Consider the following 21,867-nt stretch of genomic DNA (forward strand, 5'->3'; position numbering starts at 1 on the left):
TGGACTGGTTGGATCTCCTTGCAGTCCAAGGGACTCTCAAGAGTCTTCTCCAACATCACAGTTCAAAAGCATCAATTCTTCAGCGCTCAGCTTTCTTCACAGTCCAACTCTTACATTCATACATGACCACTGGAAAAACCATAGCCTTGACTAGATGGACTATTACTTTGTTGAAAAAGTAGTGTCTCTGCTTTTTAATATGTTATCTAGGTTGGTCATAACTTTCCTTCCAAGGAGTAAGTGTCTTTTAATTTCATGGCTGCAATCACCATCTGCAGTGATTTTGGAGCCCCAAAATATAGTCTTGTCACTGTTTCCACTGTTTCCCCATCTATTTCCCATGAAGTGATGGGACCAGATGCCATGATCTTAGTTTTCTGAATGTTGAGCTTTAAGCCAACTTTTTCACTCTCTTCTTTCACTTTCATCAAGAGGCTTTTTAGTTCCTCTTCACTTTCTGCCATAAAGGTGGTGTCATCTGCTGTAGAGGTTAGTAAAACCCATCAGCCAAGACCAGGATATCATGTAAAGTGGTAAACCTCTAATTATCAAAAGGAAGCTGTCTAAGAGTGAATTCACATTTAATGATGAGAAGCTGGTATTTCTGATGACAACTGTGTTCTCCCCAGGCAAACTTTGTTGGCATTTCCATTTACATACCCAAGAACATTGATTTTTGAAAGTATTAGGGTATTGCCTACTAAGAGGTAACATTTTATATCATTACATTTTTTTTCCAGAACCAAACCTGTCTCTTATCATGAACGAGCTCTCTTTTCAGATTGCAACTCAAGATGCAAATGTTCAGAGACAAAATGGGAACCCATATGTGGTGAGAATGGAATCACGTATGCATCGGCTTGTCTTGCTGGTTGTCAAACCTCCACCGGGAGTGGAAAGGCGACTGTAAGAAACCTTCTCTAAAGTGTGTGCCCCTGGGCATGCAACAGTGCTTAACTATACAACCCTATGGGGTCTCAGGGACCAACCCAGGAGCAGACCACATTGATAGAATCCATGGCGTTTACTCTGCCTTTGTTGTTTTGTGTGGTGACAGGAAATAAAAGCATCACTAGCAGAACTACAGTTGTTGGAAGAATTGGGGTCAGAATGAGAATACTGAAACAAGCTGGGGGAATTTTGTAATTATGTAGTCTAGTTCTCTTATTTTACTAGTAAGGAATACTAGCCTCAAATGAGAAAGTCTCAGTCATAAGATCATTTAATAACATCTGCCTTGGGCTCCATCTCTCCTGATCCCAAAGCCAGTGGTCCTTGCAGGTTTTGGAGGACAGGACAAATAGAAGCCAGTATAAGGCAGTTCAGCCCAAAAGTTCTAGACCCAGGGGTCAGAGATCCAGAGGAGGTTGATGGTTCTGAGACAGCTCTGCCTGAGATATCAAGCCAATTTATGTAATGATGAAAAGAGTAGATGGCTGGAATCAAGGATTCCTATAGGATGTAAGAGGAAGACCGGGTTGGAAATATAGGTAGGAAACCAGTTGTGAAGAGTATCATGTACATCAATTAAGAGTACTATGTACTTCATTAACAGATTCATTCTTCTAATCACACCTTTATAGCCCTGTCCCTAACAGACTCTTCCTTATACTCATTGTGTATAAGGCACAGGGGTCAGATGGCTTTCTGTTTGTGACTGATGAAATCTACCTGTATTTGACAGCCCCAGAGAGCTGAAAATTAAACCACGCACATATTTACGTATTCTTATCCGCTAGATTAAGAATGCTTGGGCAACCACTTCTATAGACAGTCTCATGCTTGTTGATTTTCCATTTACTGTTATTTTGACATTTTATTCAGAGAAGAATGGATTGGTCTCTAGCAACACTGATATTAAGACCACCCACCCATCTGAAATCTGAGCTTTAATATTCCCTTCTTTTTCTTCCTTCTTGTCTTTCCTCCACCCAACCCCCAACTTTGGCCACTATACTCTTTGGCCTAAATCACTTGAAGGATTTTCTTTTCTTTTACTTTGGATTTGCTTTTTTTTTTAATTGAAGTATAATTTATTTACAGTGTTGTGTTAATTACTGCTATACAACAAAGTGATTCAGTTATATATACATTCTTAAAAGTTTTTCATATGATTTATCATAGGATATGAATATAGTTCTCTGCGCTATACAGTAGGACCTTGTTGTTTACCCACTCTATATATAAAAACTTACATCTGCTAACCCCATCCCCTACTCTATGCCTTCCCCAACACCCTCCTCCCTTGGAAACTGCCAATCTGTTCTCAATGTCCATGTTTCTGCTTCATAGGTAGTTTCATTTATGTCATATTTCAGATCCCACATGTAAGTGGTAACATATAGTACTTTTCTTTGTTTCTGACTTACTTCACTTAATGTGATAATCTCTAGTTGCACTGAAAGGTCTTTCTTAACCGGAGCTTCCATTTATTGAAAATGTTGCATGCCAGGCACTAAGGGAAGTACTTTAAAAAAATATTTAGACATCATGATACTCGAGTGATTGGGTATTATTTTACTTAGTTTGCTCATGTGAGAATTAAAGCATTAAGATACAAGGGATCTGCCTAAACTTATGTATCTGGTGAGAGGCAAAGTCAAGATTCAAAAGCTTTTTACCTGACACTCAAAAAAAAATCAAAAATCCTATATTGCTACTCCTCTTCTAAAAGGAAATGCCACTTTTATTTCATTTTTTACCTAAAAATTCACAAAATCTTTTGTAATAAAAATGACAACTCATTACATGTACATATTCACACATGAAACTTATAGAAATACACTGACAAGAGATTATGAAAGTTGCCCCTTTATCCAAGATTTAGTTGGGTTTTACTTATCAGGGTTTTTCTTTCCTTCTCATAATCACTATATGTTCTTTCATATCTTCAAACTGTGCCCATTTATTTAACAAATGTTTACTAAGCACTTCAATTGAGGGCCTATTTTTAAGCCTACATGTACAATGATAACAAAGCAAAGAGTTTCTGCCAGAGGTTACATTCTAGTGGGGACATGTAGTTTAGAATTAAATGATTATATAATATCCTGATAAAATGTAATAAACGCTGTGAGGAAAACAAGTTAGAATAGTGTGGAGAGATGAAGGTACTGTTTTGAATGGGTGGTTTTGAAAGCTCTCTCTAATGAACTATCTGAGCAGAGACCTGAAGTGTGTTTGCCAACCATGGGACTCCCTAGAAGAATTGCCCAGCAGAGAAAACAGGAAGACCATGAGGCCTGACTGGGCTCACCACGTTTGAGGGTTGGCAAGGGTCCCATGGGAGCTCATGAGTAGAGGGAGAAGGGGAAGATCACGGAGCAATGAGATCAGATTGGGATTCAGGAGATGCATCGTGGATAGCGGGGAAGCCGCTCTAAGGACTTGGGATTTTATTCAAGTACAATGAGACGCCACTGGGAAGTTGAGAATAGCGATGCAATCTGACTGCCTCCTTTAAAGGCTCAATTGGGTTATTGCAGAAAAGAGACCAGAGCCAGGTAAGAGTAGAAACAGGTCAAGCACAAATAGACCATGGTGGCTTAGATTTAGATGTGGTAGGGAAGAAGGTAAGGTAGCACTGGATTTGGTGAGATTTGCTTAGAAATGGTTCTGTAGGATCAATAGTGTGTAGACCATCTGCTCTTTGGGTACTAAAATGTTTTCTCCCTCAACTTCACTTTGCTTGATACAGTCTAACACAGAAAAATAAAAATTTCCCCATGTTTGTGTTATAAATGTATACTATAAAATCATTGAAAATAAATATTTGTCTTTAATGCTATATATTATTTACCTCAATAATTGGATTTTTCCCTGCTGTGTTACAGATATTTAATAACTGTACCTGTGTGGGACTTGCAGCCTCAAAATTAGGAAAGTCCTCAGGCATGGTGGGCAGATGTCAAAAAGATAATGGATGCGCCAAAATGTTCCTGTATTTCCTCGTGATTGCAGTCATCACATCCTATACTTTGTCTGTAGGCGGGATACCTGGATACATCTTGCTTCTGAGGTGAACCTTGAATCTCCTTGCCCCAATTTTAACAGAAGACACACTGTGACCATCTCCAGCAGTGACTTCCAACTCTGTTCTGTGGAGTCATTGTGATTCCTTACAGCACTCGCAAGAAACTTGTTCCACTTTTATGCTTTTCTCTCTTTAGGTTTTCATACAAAAATGTGGTTGGATAGAAATTTTTCTATTGTAATATAATTTATGCTTGAACATTTTTTACTGGCTCTCCTCTCACAAGTCGATGCAATACACACATAAATGCAAATGTTAAAATACTAGTTTTCTAATGAGTATTCTCAGTGGTAAAAGTTTCCTCTTCATTGAGTTAGTATTGCAATTATTACTGTTATACAACTGATCAAAATCACCTAAAGATACTACAAATTTTGATGAAATTGTTAAACATGAAAAGTCACCATGTATTGTAAGTCAATCTTTTAATAGATGGATTAGGTGACTGAAATTAATTCACACATCAAAGGATTATTTTTTCTAAATGAAGCTGACCAAAATAGTATATATATTTTTAATTTCCCACAGCTTATATTGACTTCCCTGGTGGCTCAGACGGTAAAGCATCTGTCTACAATGTGGGAGACCTGGGTTCAATCCCTGGGTCAGGAAGATTCCCTGGAGAAGGAAATGGCAACCCACTCCAGTACTCTTGCCTAGAAAATCCCATGGACGGAGGAGCCTGGTGCAGGCTATTGTCCATGGGGTTGCAAAGAGTCAGACACAACTGAGTGACTTCACTTTCACTTTCATATTATAGAAATTGATTAGGAATATTTATAGAAAATAGGACCAAACATCCACAAATCTGCTTTCATAAAAGGGTTTTTTAAAAATTATTTACTAGCTATTAAATTTTGAGGCTGTGGCACAAGGCATGCAGGACCTTAGTTCCCCAAACATGCATCCCCTTCCCTAGATCACATAAAAGGATTTAATGGGAACATGAGATATTGATGTTTTCAAATGGAAGCATAGGTGTAGTGGGAAAGCATTACACCAGAATTCTCAGACTGGGATCATGCTCTGCAGGTACCTATTTCTTGAACATTTTCTTACGTAGTGCCAAGTAGGCACCTGGGCCTCGTGAATAAACAGGTGAACAAAGGACAAGTTTTCCTCACCATCAGCCCATAAATGAACCACACTTTATTTTGATGCCAGAAAGAACCATGTTTGCTTAAAGGAGAAAAGTTGTAATTGTCCATCATTTTAAAGCAGAGATTAAATATTATGCATATGAAGAGTTTACTACCATGGTTAACACTCAGTAGTTGTTATATATCCTCATGGTTATTGCTATTAAAATCCATCAGTTCAAGCTATGCATGCATACTCTGTCGCCATGTTGTGTCCAACTTGGACACCTCATGGACTCTAGCCTAACAGGCTCGTCTGCCCATGGGAGTTCCAAGGCAAGAATACTAGAACAGGTTGCCATTTACTTCTCCAGGGGATCTTCCCAAGCCTGGGATCGAACCAGTATCTCCTGCATTGACAGGCAGATTCTTTACCACTGAGTGACCTGGGAAGTCCCAGTTCAAGTTATACAGTCATTTTATTAAAGATGCTCTTGTTATTTTGGATAATCTTGTACTTGGCTGGTAAATTCAGATCCACAGTACTTACCAAAAGCACTCAGCATGTCACAGTGATTTTAATTCAACTTAATTCAATAGGGTGCCATGGTTTTAGAGCAAAACCCACAAAAACTTGCTATAGGTCATTAATCCTTTATTGTGCCTCATATTCTTACAAATTGTTAGAATTATTCCCTGTCTTTGCTACTTTACTGATAAAATTTGATTTTACTTTACCTTACACCGTTTGAGTATGTCATGTAAGAGTGATTAATCTTTTAGAAATATTAACTAAAAACCCAATACATTGCATATAATGGAACATGGCTTCTACATAATTTGCTTTCCCTATGCTAGAATATGTGGTTTCTCCATAAATGCTACTTGAATTCTGAGATTCTACATACAGTAGCCAAAAAAAATAATAACTAAATTTGAAAAAAAAATTATACAAAAAAGATTTGTGAATGTTTGGCCCTATTTTCTGTAGATCTTTCCTAACCAATTTCTATTATATAAGCTTTGGGAAATTAAAAATATATACAATATTTTGATTACTTTAATTTTAGAGAAACTTAATAGTCATCCTTTGACATGTGAATTAATTTCAAAGTAACCTAATCCACCTCACTAAAGACTGATTTATAATAAACTGACTTCACTACATGCTTTAATGCACTATTTTTTTGTGATATTGCTTTTATTGTTTTTAGGTGCATTAAACCACAACTTAAGTCTTTTGCCTTGGGTATCTACACCTTAGCAGTAAGAGTTCTTGGTAAGTATAATCTATGCTTAAATTATGGTAGCCATTATAAGTATATTTTAATAGTCTTCTAAATATTTTTACAGAATTATGACACATAACTAAATGCTGTAGGTAGTAGATTCAAGTTCTTTTAATTTTCTTCCCTCCTTTATGTCTTTCTTCCCTCCCTCTTTTCCTTGAATACTCTTCCTTTTTTCCAGAAATATTTATTGAGAATCAATGATGTACCCATAATAAAGTGATCTTATGAGAGTAATAACATTTTTTTATAACAATCTTGCCTCTTCTAGTACTGATCTAGTTTCCAAAAACCCATTGCTATTATAAAAGAGCCCTCTGAGAGGAAAGCACAAAATGAATCAGTAAGAAAGTCTGAAGTCTAATTTCTTAAATGATTAAATGGAAGAAATTCTGTTGCTAGGATATATCACTGGTAGAAAGATCATTCAAACAGTCAAAGCAGGATGGCTTAAGTTAAACATTTCTTAAATGTAATTGGAATGATTTTTTATGACTATCAGAATTTTCAATATTCATTAGTTAAAATCTATAGAAAACAGAGTGAATAAGTCAGATTAGGTCTTGTCCTTCAAGAGTTTATATTCCAAAGAAGAAAGGGAATTCACTGTACACGTTCCTCGAGGCTTCCCTGGTGGCTCAGACGGTAAAGAATCTGCCTGCAATGAGGGAAACCTGAGTTCGATCCCTGGGTTGGGAAGATCCCTGGAGGAGGGCATGGCAGCCCACTCCAGTATTCCTGCCTGGAGAATCCCCATGGACAGAAGAACCTGGTGGGTTACATTCCATGGGGTCTCAAAGAGTTGGAGACGACTGAGCGACTAAGCACAGCACAGCAATTTGACAGAGAGGAGCTACTTGGGAAAAAACTAAAAATTCAGAGTTTTAAATAAATGGGTTTATGTAACTTGGAATATAAGAGGATATCTGATATATAAAGGGATATATGCAAAGATACAATATAATCCTGGGAAAACAACAAAAATGGAGGTCTATGTCATCATAGTTGGCTCAAATTCTACAATATTAAAACTGAGATTATCTAGAAAAAAGGTTATTGAGTCTGAAGTACATCCCAGGCTGTAATTAGTCTACCTACCTCCTTTTGGGAGCATAGATGTAACCACAGTGTGAAACATATCTTAAGTAAAACAAATAATTCATAACGTTGACCCCATAAAAATGAAAATACATTTAATCTTATATGATATCATTTATTGCTGTTATTTAGTTGTTATATCATATCTGACTCCTTAGTGACCCCATGGACTGTAGTCCACCAGGCTCCTCTGCCCATGGGCTTCTCCAGCAAGAATACTGGAGTGGGTTGCCCTGCCCTCCTCCAGGGGATCTTCCCCACTCAGGGACTGAACCCATGTCTCCTGTGTTCCTGCATTGGCAGGCAGATTCTGTACCACCGACCCACCTGGGAAGCCCCATGTATCATTTATATATAGAACCTAAAAAATACAGCAAACTAGCTAATATAACCCCCCAAAAAGCAGACTCACAGATATAGAGAACTAATGGTTGCCAGTGGTGGGGGGGCAGTATTGGGGTGAGGGAGTGAGGTACAAACTACTCAATATAGGATAGGCTCAAGGATCTATTGTAAAACATGGGAAATATAGCCAATACTTTGTAAATACTGTAAATGAAAAGTAATCTTCAAAAAATAAAAATATAATTAAAAATGAAAAAATATCATAAAGCAAATGAAAAACTACATATAGTGTTTTTTTTTTTCAATCTATATAACAGATGAGTGGCTAACATCCTATTATATGGAGAATGCCTAGGTACTGAAAACAAAAAGATTAAAGCTCTAAGAGAAAAGTGGCGGCGGCAGTTTAGTCGCTAAGTCGTGTCCGACTCTTGTGACCCCATGGACTGTAGCCTGCAGGCTCCTCTGCCCATGGGATTCTGCAGGCAGGAATACTGGAGTGGGTTGCCATTTCCTTCTCCAGGGGATCTTCCCAATCCAGGAATCGAACCTGGGTCTCCTGTATTGCAGGCAGATTCTTTACTGACTGAGCTGTGAGGGAAGCCCAAAAGTGGGTAAAAGATATAAACAACCATTTCATGGAAAAATAAATGGATATGTCTTAATATATAAAAAGATGGTCAAGGCCCCTCATAAGAAGAAGAGTACAAACTAAAGCTATGCTAAGATACTGATTCTTACTTAACAGATGGGAAAATTGCCAAATGTTGTTTGTTATGTATTATAATACAAATAGAAAATTGATACACTCATACATTGCTATTGTGAAAATTATACTATTGCTGGAGAAGAACATTTGGCAATAACAAAAAAATTACATTTAGATTTATCTTTTGACCTAGCAATCCTACCTCTAGCAATTGATGCCAAAAAATGAGCTCGCAAAAGTTTGAACTGTAATCTTATGGAGGGTCCAATCATTGTGGCATTATTTATAATAGTAAAAGGCTACAAGCAGTCTAAATGTACATCAATATGAGACTGGTTAAATAAACTATAGTAAACCCACATAAGGGAATACTTTACAGCTGTATGGACAAACGGGGGAAAATCTCTAATGTTACCACGTTTATTAGTCAGTACAGGCTGTCATAACAATACACCATGGACTGAGGGGCCTAAACAATAGGAAGTTACTGCCTCATAGTTCTGAAGGCTGCCAAGTCCAAGATCAATGTGCCAACAGACTGGTGTCTGGTGAGACCTCTCTTCCTGATGTGTAGATGGGCACCTTCTCACCGTGCATTCATACAACCTTTTCTCTGTGCACAGAGAGCAGTCTTTGGTGTCTCTTCCTCTTTGTAAGGACAGTATATACACTACTATGCATAAAATGGGCTTCCTAGATGGTGCTAGTGGTAAAGAACCTGTCTGCCAATGCAGGAGACATAAGAGATGCAGGTTCAATTCTGGGTTGGAAAGACTCCCTGGAGGAGGGCATGACAACCCACTCCAGTGTTCTTGCCTGGAGAACCCATGGGCAAGGGAGCCTGGCAGGCTACAGGCCATAGGGTCGCAAAAAGTCAGACATGACTGAAGGACTTAGTACGCACGAATGTAGAAAATAGATAACTGATGAGAACCTCCGGGCTTCCCTGATAGTTCAGTTGGTAAAGAATCTGCCTGCAATGCAGGAGACCTCGGTTCAGTTCCTGGGTTTGGAAGATCCGCTGCAGAAGGGATAAGCTACCTACTCCAGTATTCTTGGGCTTCCCTTGTGGCTCAGCTGGTAAAGAATCCTCCTGCAATGTGGGAGACCTGAGTTTGATCCCTGGGTTGGGAAGGTCCCCTGGAGAAGGGAACAGCTGCCCACTTCAGCATTCTGGCCTGGAGAATTCCATGGACTGTAGTCCATGGGGTCATAAAGAGTAGGACATGACTGAATGACTTTCACTTTCAATGAGAACTGACTGTATAGCCCAGATATACTGTATAGCAGATATATATACAGATATACTACATATTCTGTATAACACAGAACTTACTGTATGGCACTCTACTCAGCGCTCTGTGGTGACCTAAATGGGAAAAAAATCCAAAAAAAGGGGGATGTATGTACACAAACAGCTGACTCATTTTGCTACACAGCAGAAATTAACACAACTTTGTAAAGAAACTATATAATAATTTTTTTTTAATGGCAGCCTCCCTATCAGATTAGGGCTTCACTCTTATGACCTCATTTAACCTTGATTATCTCCTTAATTATTTTGCTTCCACATGCAATCATATTGGGAGGTAGGGCTCCAACTTATAAATTGTGGAGGGACACAGTTCATATCAAATGATCTCCAGGATATGCAACTAAGTTTAAGAAAGCAAAATGTAGAAAATTGTATACAGTATGATGCATTTGGTGTAAGTATCAAAAGGTGAAAATATTATACACATGCACAGGTATTGATATTTGCTCTTGTTAACAAGAAACAATGGAAGCATAAACCAAAAATGAATAATAATTTTTTTTAAGTTGCCTGTTAGGGAAGAAAGAAAAAAAACAGGGGGAGAGAACAGGATGGAAATGAGACTTTGTAAATATAACTGTTGTATAATTTTTAGTTTGAAACAATACAAAAATTTTATATAGTTTTAAATAATTAAAAGAACCAAAGAAATTCTTAAAACAAATAAAAACTAACTGTATATTACAGCGGTAACACACCATACAGAAAAAACATTAAACTACACGAAAAACAGAATTACTATGAATTCCCCATTGCTTCAGTACATTTTATAGTATTGTTGTTAATAGTAACTTTAGCATTGTTATGTTAAAACTATTATATATTTTAAGATAAAGCAGATCTCATCTCATCAGATGTTATGTTAATATCATTAGGAATCAATATTTTCAGCATAATAGAAAAGTGATAAAAGCATAAAATATTGTAAGTAAAATTCATTAATTTAAACTTAAAATGTCAATATGAACTCATATTTTAAAATAATGTGTATTTTACAACTCTGTCTCCTAAAAAATCTAGAATCTATTTAACCCAGAGAAATGAGCACCCATAGCAATGAATCCGTGATATCTAAATATCATTCCTCAATAAGGAACCATAGGACCTTGGAAAACTGACCAAGGTCTAGATTAGAAAATACATAACATGATTGTGGGATAACTTTTGGTGCGAGAAAGTGAGAAAGCTCTCAAAGGGATATATCAAAAGGACACAGGAACAATCTGAGGACTTTGGTCCAAGTTGAGATAATTTGAAAATAATAAATAAAAATACTATTCTATTAATATATAACAGTCATTATAATAGCTGCAGTGTCTCAAAATATATTAAATATAAAAAAAGATATAAATTTGTAATGATACCTAAGTAATTTTGAAGAATACTAGGACACTAACTCATTATTCTTAAAACAGGAAAGAACTGAACATTTACCCTGCCTTCCTCCTACTAATTGTATTTCAAAGTAACCAAGTAAATAATGATGAAGAGAAGTTCTTTTATAGAGAAATCCTAAATTATTTACGCAAGAAATAATGTAATTTTGAAAAATCTGTTTTGCAACCTTATCAATATTTGCTAAAAGCTGTAAGTGAAAATGAATGAAAAACTCAATAATGGAGGGCATAGCGTGAACCTCAGTTTCATTTTAACATTACTGAGAGTGGCAAGTAGGCAGAAAGTGTCTCCTGTCTGAACACAAATCACCTATGTCTTGTTCCTGCCTGAGTCAGTGCAGGCCCTACCAAATTATTGGGAAAATGAAGGATAGGAGAACAAAGCAAATGATGTCGTGAAACAATCAGTCAAATCCAGACTATGGCACATTCTACAGGACAAATGTCTTGTTGCAAAAATCATTATTATAAGAAAAAAAAGAGTTGGGAAAGAAGCTGATATAAAGAGCCATTAAATTTAGTGTGTCTCCTTGGTTTGAATTCTGGTTAGAATGAACCAGTTCTAAAGCAATGCTTTGAAGACATTTAGAAAAGTTTGAATATGAGTTCAACAGGATTAAAAAATTGTTTTAATATGTGTTATGTGTTAAATGGCATAGTGATATTTTTTAATTTGTGGGTTTTTTATTTTATGTTTATTGTATTTTAAATATATATATATATATAAATTTTTGGCCAAGCTACACAACATATGGGCTCTTAGTTCCCCGACCAGAGATCAAACCCACAAGCCCTGCATTGTAAGTGCAGAGTCTTAACCACGGGAACACCAGGGAAGTCACCATAGTGATATGTTTTAAAAATCCTGTCAGAGATGTGCTCTGAAATACATGTAAGGAGAATTATTTAATATCTGAGATATCTCTTTAAATGTTACTTTTAAAAAGTTTCTGGATGGACAATAGATTGAGGGGCTGAAGAAATATGACACAGAAATAACAAAATTTGAATAATTGTTAAAGTTAGTGATGGTACATAAAGTTGCACTATATCATCCTAATTTTGTGAAGGTCTGAAATTTTGCCATTATGAAAATTTTAAAACATACATAAGATGGTAAGTATTTGAGTACTGAGGAATGTCTTCACGTTATTAGGAGCAATGTAAAGTTATTAATAGTTATCACCTAAATGTTTTTAGGTGACAATCTGTTCAGTTGGAGAATGTATATAAAAAGAATTTTTATTTATGATGTCAAGTAATCCAAATTAACCATTCAACTTTATCAATATAAGCTTTATCATATAGCTTTTAATGATCTTGTTTATGGGACTCTTTGCAAAATAAAAGTTTATGCCGTTAGTTCTTTTTTGAATCTGGAATTCTTCTCATCTTGGTACAAAGAGGGAGTTGTTGCTTAGTTGCTGAGTCAGGTCTGACTCTTTTGCGACCCCTACCAGGCTCCTCTGTCCATGGGATTTCTCAGACAAGAATACTAGAGTTGGTTGCTATTTCCCTTCTCCATGGGATCTTCCCAACCCAGGGATCAAACCTGTGTATCCTGCATTGGCAGACAGATTCTTTACCACTGAGCCTCCAGGGAAGCCTTTACAAAGAGTTGGGAAACTTTTGCAAATAACTTCCTTTGTAAATGTACATTTTCCTTACAAAAGGGAAACTTATGCTCTGTCTTCAGAGCTTCTTCTATGACTTTTATTTCTCAAAATTATCAGCTCAAAATAACCTTTATGCCAGAAGCATGCTTGGGGGTGGCATATTCTGGTCTCCTGGAGAGGCGCTGCTATTTCCAAAGAAGTGAATTTTGGACAGAATGTAGTTTCTGAGAGTCATTCTTTGTAGGCTAACCAAAAAGATATGCATATATTTTTAGTGGCAATTATTTGTTTTTCTCACAGCAGGAATCCCATCTCCCATATATTTTGGAGTTTTGATTGATACTTCATGCCTCAAGTGGGGATTTAAAAGATGTGGCAGTAAAGGATCCTGTAGATTGTATGATTCAAATGCTTTCAGGTACCTATTATCAAACTCTTTCCTACATCTCATTGCTACCACATGCAGGTTTGCAAGAGGCAACGGGCACAAATAATCCTCACATAGTTTCATCACTTGTAAAGAAAAAGAGAATCTAATCCAGAAGTTTGTTCTGTTTTATAGAATAATTCTATTATTATCTGACCATTTGGCTAGATCTTTCGTTTCCCCCATTCTTAATCTTGACTCCCATCATTTAAAAAAGATAAGACAGAAGATTTCAGAATAGAGTAGGATTTTCAAAGTTTATGCACACAACTGAGTTAATTCCCTGAAACTCAGAAGCATTTAGATTTAGGTCACATTTGGGGTTTAATTCTATTTTTTTTTTTTCTTTTTCCAAACTGAGCCAAACTGTCCCATTTACGTCAGCTATAATCCCCCTGGGCAAGATTTGGATTTGGCTCTAAATCTGTCCGGTCTTTATTGCCAAACTGATGTTCAATTATTCCAGTACTTGAAATGCATAAAAGTAAAAGATTTTCTCTATGTGTGTACGGGGTTAAGGGCATGGATTTTTCACTATGGTATCATTCAGAGCAATTCAGCAAACATTTAGTCCCCTTATTGCTTAAAGCAATGCTTCAATGGCTTAAAAACAAGAAGGACTTTTTTTTCAATTTACAAGCTGAGTATTCTCTAGAAAAATAAACTTAGTGCTAAACCTTGTAAGTTGGATGTGAATTGAGCTGACCATCTCAAATAAATTTGCTTGACTTAATAGGCTTTGAGGACATGTGAGAAATTTATGTTGGTCTTTGAAAGGGACCTGATCTATGAGGAAAATTGGCACTTTATTCACATTTACTCAGGCTGTATTTTACTGTAAAGACAATGTAACTCAGAGACTATGAGTATATGTACAAGGTGACCAGCATGAATCATTCAACCTGTGCTTTCAGGCCTTCATGTCTTATGATCTAATAGAACTAAAGGCTTGTCGTGGAAGACACTGATGTAAACCTCTGCTTTGCTTAGGTCACTCTAATGTACTGAGATCTCCAATTCCTCCTTAATGTTACTTCCTGTAGTTTTCTGTAAGAGTGAATTTGGGCAAGTTTCAAGGGGAGGATAAACATATAATTTATCATTCAAATCTGGATATTTTTGACAAGGAAAGGGGGCAGATTACCCTGGGACAACACTAGCTTATGCTAGCTTATGCTGGCACTGTTCTAAGCAAACAGGTCTATAGTCACCTGGTCTAAGGAAATAAGTTACAGAAAGGATGGAAAGGATTATATAATTAGCAGTAACTGAAAATGATGGCACTACTAAAAATTTGCTTTATATTAGCTTACTGCCTTCAATAGTCTGTCAAATGTTCACAGAAAGGCCTTTTATAGCCACTGAATCTGCATTCTTAAAGAAAACCATCCTCATGGTTTTATTGATATTGATTGATTTCATTGGTATTGATATTTTTGGATGTTATTACATTTTATTTAAAATTGCACAGCTACAATAATTAAGACTGAGTTTCTGTCTTCTTCTAGACACATATATCTGGGACTAACCATGATGCTTGGCATAATGTCCATTTTCCTGAGTACTGCAGTGCTTTTCACTTTAAAGAAAAATTATGTTTCAAAACACAGAAGCTTCAGGACCAAGAGAGAAAGAACAATGGTGTCAACAAGAATCAGGAAGGAGAATTGTACTACAAGTGATCATTTGCTACATCCCAACTATTGGCCAGGCAAGGAAACACAGCTTTAGAAAAATGGTCACTTGAAACCATGTTTTCTGATTTCTGGAAATTCTGCAAACCAATATTAGTCAGAAGGGTTTTAAATGTGTGAATTCTTTCTCCTTTCAAAAAGCTGTCTACTTTGTTTTTGATACTGTACCTGATAACAAATATAATTAATCATGTTATAGAAGATGTAGATGGTAAAGTTAATTATACATATTTTAAATTTATAAACAAATTCCTTATATCATTTACTCATTCTGCTGAATTTTGCCTGTGCCCATTGATATATTAGCTGTACTTCTAGTAGAACAATTGTCAATATAACTTAATGGCTGTATGTAATTTCCAAACTGACATACTTGCCTAGGATAAGAGAATACTTAAGGAAAAAAAATTAAACAACTTGTGTGTGTGTTCAGTCACTCAGTTGCGTCTGACTCTCTGCAACCCCACAGACTGTAGCCTGCTAGGCTCCTCTAGTCCATGGAATTTTCCAGGCAAGAACACTAGAGTAGGTTACTACCATTTCCTACTCCAGGGGGTCTTCCTGACCCAGGGACTGAACCTGTGTCTCTATTGTCTCCTGCACTGGCAGACAGATTCTTTACTACTAGCAACACCCACCTAGGAAACATCATCCTTCAAATATCAACTTAATGATGATGTTTGGATAGAGTAAGAACATGTAGAGGAAGATTTCATTTTAAGCTCCTTTCTTTTGAAATATAGTAACTGATATAGATTACCATATCAATCTATATAGTATCTATATGCTCTATCATTGCAAATGATTTTGGAGGATTCGAATTTTGAAATACTAACTCTTCTGCTGTTCATTATTTCTACTTTTTCTGTGAAATTTTTTTAAGTGACTGTAGTTGTGAAGTAATAAAATGTATATGCTTTCCTGTCCTTTTATGAATTCAATGAAGTGAAAAATATTGTTAATACTGCCCACATTTTAAAGTATATAAGTAGCTCCAGACTTATGACTGCGACATGGTACTGATATATATTTGAAAGTGAATTTCTGAAAATCTACAATGAACTTATATATTATGATAGGAACACAGAGTGATGGCTTGAGTGGTGGTGGGTATGGTCCCTTTTGGTGGCCTTCCTGGCATCTGTCTCAAGGTTTCTGGATGGGGTGGTACCACTGGTACACCCTGCCATATAGTTCTCTGTCTGCAACTGAAAAAGTCAAGCCAGGCATTTCCTCTTGACTGACTTCCTGGTCTTGCTCTCACTAAAACTAGCAGATTCAGCAGTCCGCCATCGTCAATCTTCAGCTCTCTCATGTGTCATGTCTTTCTTCCTCTATCACAACTGCACCCTAGGAGGGACCCTGACCTTCCCGAGAAAAACAGACTTAGGTAGATCCACCCCTCCCCATCAGTAAAGTCTTGAAATTATGTCACAATTCTTAGCAGCCTTCAGAAAACAACAGGACACTCCCAACAGCACGTCTTTTTGAGGTATTTCTTAGGAGACCAAGTTAAACAAAAAGGTCCAGCTGAAAAATGCAGTCACCTTACTCACATAGTTCAAGGATCATATAGTACAGACAAAAGGGTTTATAGTCTCTAAATTTCCCCGCTTATACACCAGTCCTGAGAATACGATGAGTGGACAATGAATGGAAAAAACCAGAGATGAAAAGTGTGAGGATGGAGAACAGAAAAAACTTCTTTAAATATATATTAATGTTCCCCTTTCATTTAAATTGGTGGTACAAGATTATTTCCTATTTTGCTATTTTTTAAAATGAACATAGACTTGTTTTGTTTCTAGAAGGCCTACTTTAAACCTGCTGCTGCTGCACTAATTTGTGAGCAAAAATCCCTTTTGTTATCTCAGTATCAGTCTTACCCATAACAAATATTTACTGAATGGGTGAGTAGGTACACTTGTCAAGAGTTTTCTTTGTAGAGATGTAATTAAAATTCAAGTTCCTCATCCTGTGTCCCACATCCTCTTTACTTTTCAAAGCCTTTGTAGCAATATCCTGAAAAATAACTTCTTTGCAAGTAAATTTCTAAACAGGATCCTATCCAATGTACTTCTGAATGACTTGAAAACTAAAAATTAGCATAAAGGATATTTATAATGACTTTTTCATAAAAACACCGTCAATGAAAAGCATATTTTTATGCATACCCATTAATTGAACAGTGGAATTATACATACTAAATTCAGCTGTTTGGTATAGGAGGGTATCATTTAGGGTCAAAGTGAATTTAGCAAAAGGAACCTTGATGTTTTAGATGAGTAAATTCATCTGACAGAAGTAAAGAGAATTTGTTATGGCTCAGAAAATAAATGATTAATTTTTTTTGACAAACCAAACCCCATTTCAGAGGTCAAAAAAATTCCCTCAGCCCCAGGGCCAAATATTAGAGGTAAGGCCTTGACAGACATGAGGGATCCCACAATTGCATCACTTTATTCATTTACTGTACATTCATGATCCCTGGAGGTCACCAGCACCTCAAAAGAACATCTGATTCACTCTAACCTTCAGACAGGTAATGCTCTAGCAGTATAATTTTATAAATGGAGTGACTTAAATTGGATTAAATAACTTGTTCAAGGTGGAGGCAGTCACACTAATGCTGGCTTCTTCCATTATATTATGATACCTCTAAAGCAGGTAATAAAGGCAAACAATATAAAACACCTAAAAACAGCTGGAAGAATATTGTGGCCATGCACATTTAAGAAATCTTCACTTACTATAAATTTGTAGACTCAGACATAAAAGGAGATTGAAAGCATAAATTGACTGTAACATGTCAGGCTATAATTGTTATAACAATTTTAAGTATAACAATTAATATTAATTAATTAAGCACTCTCTTTACCTGTGCTAAATGCTTTAGACACATTATCGCAATTTCAAAGGACAAAATAACTTATGTGTTAGGTGTGAATACTGATATGAAGTTTCACAGGAAGCTTAGAGAGTTTTAGTGACTCTTCCAAGGGCAAGGTGTTCTCATAGATGGTAAAGCCAAGATTAAATCTGAGGTTGATCAAATTTAAACAGCTATGTTATGCCCGTATTAATCTAGATCTGAAAGGCTGTTGCTGAACCACGTAAAGATGCTGGGATTCTTGGCCTCCGGAGAAGAATTCAATCCAGGCCCAGAGATGAGACATGATCGCTCAGAGCTTTTGTGCAATAGGGTTTTATTAAAGTATAAAAGGAATAGAGAAACCTTCTGACATAGACATCAGATGGAGGCAGAAAGAGTACCCCCCTTGCTAGTGATGGCAATGGAGTTATATACCTTTAAATTAGTTATTACAATGAATCAAAAGAATGTCTGGAAGTTGTAAAGATCTTACTAGACCCACTCCCATAATTTACATTTTAAAATAACAGGATTAGCCAGAAGGTTTTCGGGAAGGAGAAACTGTCCTCAAGCAGGATACATTGTTGTTGTATAATCCCTATTACAGAGTTTAAACTGAGTTGTGTTATTTACTAAGACTAAGGAATGTGGACCAAAAAAAGTTTGTCCTTTCCTCCTCCTTGAGAATTCCAGACCCCTATCTCCATTCGAGAGCCCCAGACCCCTTTCTCCTCCTTGGAGACCCTGGCTTATCAATCTGCCTAGGAATTGACTCTCTCAGATCCTAAATTGTTGTCTTCCGCTAACTTTGCTGAAAGTCAATTTTGCACATGAATGTTAGAGAAGTTTTAGCATACTAAATCATGCACATCGTTTAAAAAAATCAAATGGCACAAAATGATTTAAAATGAGAAGTAAACAGTCCTCCACACCACCTTCACTTCTGTTCCTCAATGGAACTACTTCTAACCAGTTTGGTTTGTTGGTTTTTCTGATGGTCACTTCCATTATCTTCAAATAGTATGCACACACCCCTTTCTTAAGGGCAATGTTTGCTGACTGATTATGTCAGTGTTCTATTAGATCAGAACTGACTTCACTTACTCATCCCTCAGTGATCTCTACATAGTGAGGTCACTATTCTAGTTTCCTCAAATATCACATTGATACCTTCATTTCTTATTCAATAAACACTGAGTACTATAATTTTCCCCACTCTACAAAATGAAGACCTTAGAGATCCCCTCCCTTCCCTTTATGTCTGCAAACTCTAGTATATCTTCTTGTTTCTGTTAGCTGTTAACTTCTTGTTTCTGTTAACTTTCACATTGTTAAAATGATGACAATTTCAGTCAACTCTGCAACTGTTACATCTAGGAAAGGCTTGAAGTTTACTATCACAATCAATGTCAATGCCATGAAGTCATGAAATCTACTGTTAGAAAAAAAATTAAAAAGAAGGAAAAACATATTTAATGAGGACCTACTATGAACCAGCCTAATGGTGGCATATTTAAATATTAATAAGTGTGATGTTTAAAAGTGTTTTATGTTGGAATAATTTTGGAATATTTAATGTTAGCTCTCATATGTTCGCAATGTGATGCTGTAGATTGCCAATCTCCTAAAGGGAGTGTGCATTTCAAATTTATTTGGCATTAAATCCACTGCTTTATTAACAAGTCTTGGACCTGGCTAATCTTCCATACAATATATTTGGAAAACACAAGTTTATCCTCCTCTTTATTAAAAATTTTGCTATCTTTGTCAGCTTCTGGAATCAGGATCATGCAGTTTTATAATATTAACTAGAAAACTATCTTGGTTTTAAATGTCTGGAAAAGATTTTGTAGCACAGTAATTATCCGCTGCTCTTACATTTTAGGCTTTTTTTAAAGAAATAATACCTTGAAAAGTTGTGTATTGGTTTTTGTAGCTTTGCCTAAAAAAATTTTTTTTTGCTGATTTCAACTTTCAACATTTGCAATTTTTCTAGAAAAATCTTTCAGGTTTTTAAAAGACATTTTTAATATTATAAGCTTAGGGAAATTAAAACAATTATGCTTTTTCCCATTCTTAATTTTGTGTATTTGGGTTTGTCTTTTTTGCATATTGTGCTTGCCAGGAACTAGTTTCACTGGACTTTTCAGAGAAAGAGCATTTAGATTCTGTTCCCCTGATTAATTTTTTTTCTTCTACTTTGTTTATGCATGCTTAAACAAAAAAAAAAAAAAACACAACTATTCACCTAAAAAAATTACTTACCTAAATACTTGATAGTAGGCATATAACTGTATGCTGTAGCTTAGAAAGTGTAACATTCCTTAATCTTCAGTTTTGTTCATAATACAAAGTTTTTCCATAATGCAGTACCCATAATATTTTCCTAACTATTTACAAATGCATTCTTGATTTTCTATTCGATTCAAAATTCCTATTTTCTCTAAAAGTAGAATGATTTAAAGTTTCCCTGTGTTTGAATATTTCAGTTTAAGCTTTTAGTTTTTAGATTAACTACATTTATAATTAGGGCATGTAGCCTACTCAATTTACCATTTTGGAAATTTGAGGATTTAAGGCAGTCATCAATTTTTGAAAATGTTCAGATTTTGAAAATAAAGTATGTTCATTGATTATAGAGGATAATACTACATATATATTTACCAAACCAAACAATTATACTAGTCACATCTTTTGATACTTATTTTCTTTCCTGTTTTCTCTTCAAGGCTTTAGAGTTACAATATGTCAAAAATCTCCCAATTATGATTGAATGAATCTTTGTGAATTACTTCTACTTTTAAAAAGGTTTTATTTGTAGAATTGAACATTGTGTTTCACAACTATTATAATATATATATTTGATTATTAAAATTTTGTTGTCATAGTTATACTTTGACTTTTATTTTTAAATAATTATCTTCATTAATTAATATTGCCATTTCTGCTTTATTATGTTTACTTGATATATCTTTGTTCCTTCCTTTATTTTTAAAAGTTTCCTGTATTCTGTTTAATATTAGACACTTGTTAACAGTACAGAATTGAATTTTATTTTCACTTTAAAATTTTGTCTATCAATAAGTCATTTAATTATCACATATGTTTGGTTTTATTTTTGCTATGTTATTCATTAAATTTACCCTCAGGCTTTCCTTACATTCTTTCACATGCTATATGTATTATATTTTTGCTTTTATTTTCTCAACAATATAGAAGTTACAGCCACTTATTTAGCAATCTGGAAAATATTCTGCAATTGGTTAACTCAAAATTATAAAAAATATACATTGACATCATTCTCCTCTTTTAAAAATACCAAGGATCAGACAATAAATGTTGTCTATTGACTTTCTTCATGTAAGATTGAATATTCAAAATGTTAAGTTTAAAAGACTTAAATGTAAGGCCTGAAACCATAAAGCTCCTAGAAGAAAAACAGGGATCAGCTCCTTGACATTAGTCATGGCATGGTTTTTTAGATTTGCACCAAAAGCAAGCACAACAATAGCAAAAATAAACATGTGGGACTACATAAAACTAACAAGCTACTGCACAGAAAAGGAGACCCTCAACAAAATGAAAATGCAACCTATGGAATGGAAGAAAATATCTACAAATCATGTAAGCAGTAAATATCCAAAATAAACAACTCACAGCGCTCAATGGTAAAAGACAAACACACTGATTTTAAAATGAGCACAGCATCTGAATAAGCATGTTCCAAAGAAGATATACAAATGGCTAACAGATACTGAAAAGGTGCTCAATATCACTAATCATCAGGGAAATGTAAATCAAAACCACAAGATACCACTTCACACCTGTTAGAATGGCTACCATCAAGAAGAACAGACATGAGTGTTGGCAAAGATGTGGAAAAAAGAGAACATTTGTACACTGTTGGTAGGAATTGTTAATACACTTGTGCAACCACTGTTGAAAACAGTATGGAGATTCCTCAAAAAATTAAAAATAGAATTACCATATAAT

General features: G+C 35.6%; 1 protein-coding gene across 5 annotated transcripts in view; it reads left to right on the forward strand.

The window, feature by feature from the left end:
- SLCO1C1 (solute carrier organic anion transporter family member 1C1) overlaps positions 1-18,226 on the forward strand; it is a 77,619-nt gene extending 59,393 nt beyond the window's left edge. For 4 of the 5 annotated variants that reach the window (XM_043441701.1, XM_043441700.1, XM_043441702.1 and 1 more), the window contains 5 exons: positions 741-906; positions 3,834-4,018; positions 6,327-6,391; positions 13,182-13,299; positions 14,817-18,226. In XM_043441701.1, the coding sequence (XP_043297636.1) occupies positions 741-906; positions 3,834-4,018; positions 6,327-6,391; positions 13,182-13,299; positions 14,817-15,039 (757 nt within the window). In that variant the 3' untranslated portion in view covers positions 15,040-18,226. The remainder of the gene's footprint in view (positions 1-740; positions 907-3,833; positions 4,019-6,326; positions 6,392-13,181; positions 13,300-14,816) is intronic. The other variant, XM_043441704.1, reaches the window with a different exon arrangement.
- Positions 18,227-21,867: the final 3,641 nt, after the last annotated feature.

Source organism: Cervus canadensis, chromosome 21, assembly GCF_019320065.1.
Source record: "Cervus canadensis isolate Bull #8, Minnesota chromosome 21, ASM1932006v1, whole genome shotgun sequence".
In the NCBI taxonomy this organism is placed as follows: domain Eukaryota; kingdom Metazoa; phylum Chordata; class Mammalia; order Artiodactyla; family Cervidae; genus Cervus; species Cervus canadensis.